This window comes from Mus caroli, chromosome 6 (assembly GCF_900094665.2).
Source record: "Mus caroli chromosome 6, CAROLI_EIJ_v1.1, whole genome shotgun sequence".
NCBI classification, from domain to species: domain Eukaryota; kingdom Metazoa; phylum Chordata; class Mammalia; order Rodentia; family Muridae; genus Mus; species Mus caroli.
The window spans coordinates 113,753,249-113,754,122 of record NC_034575.1 but is presented as its reverse complement, the minus strand read 5'-3'; the positions used below and the strand labels follow the sequence as shown (position 1 = coordinate 113,754,122).

Below are 874 nucleotides of genomic sequence, written 5' to 3'. Positions count from 1 at the left end.
CCCCACGGCCTTTCTGTTGCTATGGGAGCTTCTCTCGCTGTGGTCAGTGAGATAGATGCAAAGGGAACCCCCACGGCCTTTCTGTTGAAGTTGAGGGCAGAGGAAGGATNTGACNGTCAGTCTTACCCAGGTATNTCTCGTAAGGGAAAGGCCTGNTCACCAGAGTCCCTCCTGCATCCCACTCACATGCAGTGTCTTGGCANCTGACTTCTCCAGCCTGTTGAGGACAGTGCCAGGGCCCAGCTCCCACAGACAGACCAGCAGATGGTGCCCAACTGGCCCTGGGCTAGGATGGTTTGTCATGCACTAATGTTCTTCTCTTCTCTTTCTGTCCCTACTCTTCATGCCTCCTCTTCCCTCACAGTGAGCATGCCCACAAGTGAGACTGAGTCTGTCAACACTGAAAACGTGGCTGGAGGTGACATCGAGGGAGAAAACTGTGGAGCCAGGCTTGCGTGAGTACCCGTGGCAAACTTAGCGCTGAGTTCTTCCTGGGGCATGAGTTCTTGGGGCACGACCTGGGAAGCTGCTTCTGGTGTTGAGTGGGATGGCTCNGCACTGCAGTGTGCAGAATCAGAACATGGGTTGACAATCTGTGCTCTATGTGGAGAGAAAAGAGGCCTGGGGTTATGTAATGGCTTCATACGTGGTAGTGGGCTTTTCAAATTCAATCCCGTCTTCAGCACTTCTGTGAGGGCCACAAGTATCACATGCTGAGGCCCTTTCACCTCACCAGTGAAGCACAGAAGGTAGGGTGCTCTGATGTGGGTTTTATCCCACACACACCTTTCTTTTCATGCAAGCCAGTAAGTAGGTCAGGGTCCCTGGCATTACATGGCCACCCTTTGCATTCTGACAAATATGGCCTCAAAGA

The 874-nt window shown here is 52.8% G+C and overlaps 1 protein-coding gene across 4 annotated transcripts in view; it reads left to right on the top strand.

Annotated features, from left to right (window-relative positions):
• Window positions 1–827, top strand: part of LOC115031305 (voltage-dependent L-type calcium channel subunit alpha-1C) — a 486,264-nt gene extending 485,437 nt beyond the window's left edge. For 3 of the 4 annotated variants that reach the window (XM_029478472.1, XM_029478475.1, XM_029478473.1), the window contains exon 10: window positions 365–827. In XM_029478472.1, the coding sequence (XP_029334332.1) occupies window positions 365–459 (95 nt within the window). In that variant the 3' untranslated portion in view covers window positions 460–827. The remainder of the gene's footprint in view (window positions 1–364) is intronic. The other variant, XM_029478471.1, reaches the window with a different exon arrangement.
• The last annotated feature ends 47 nt before the right edge of the window (window positions 828–874 follow it).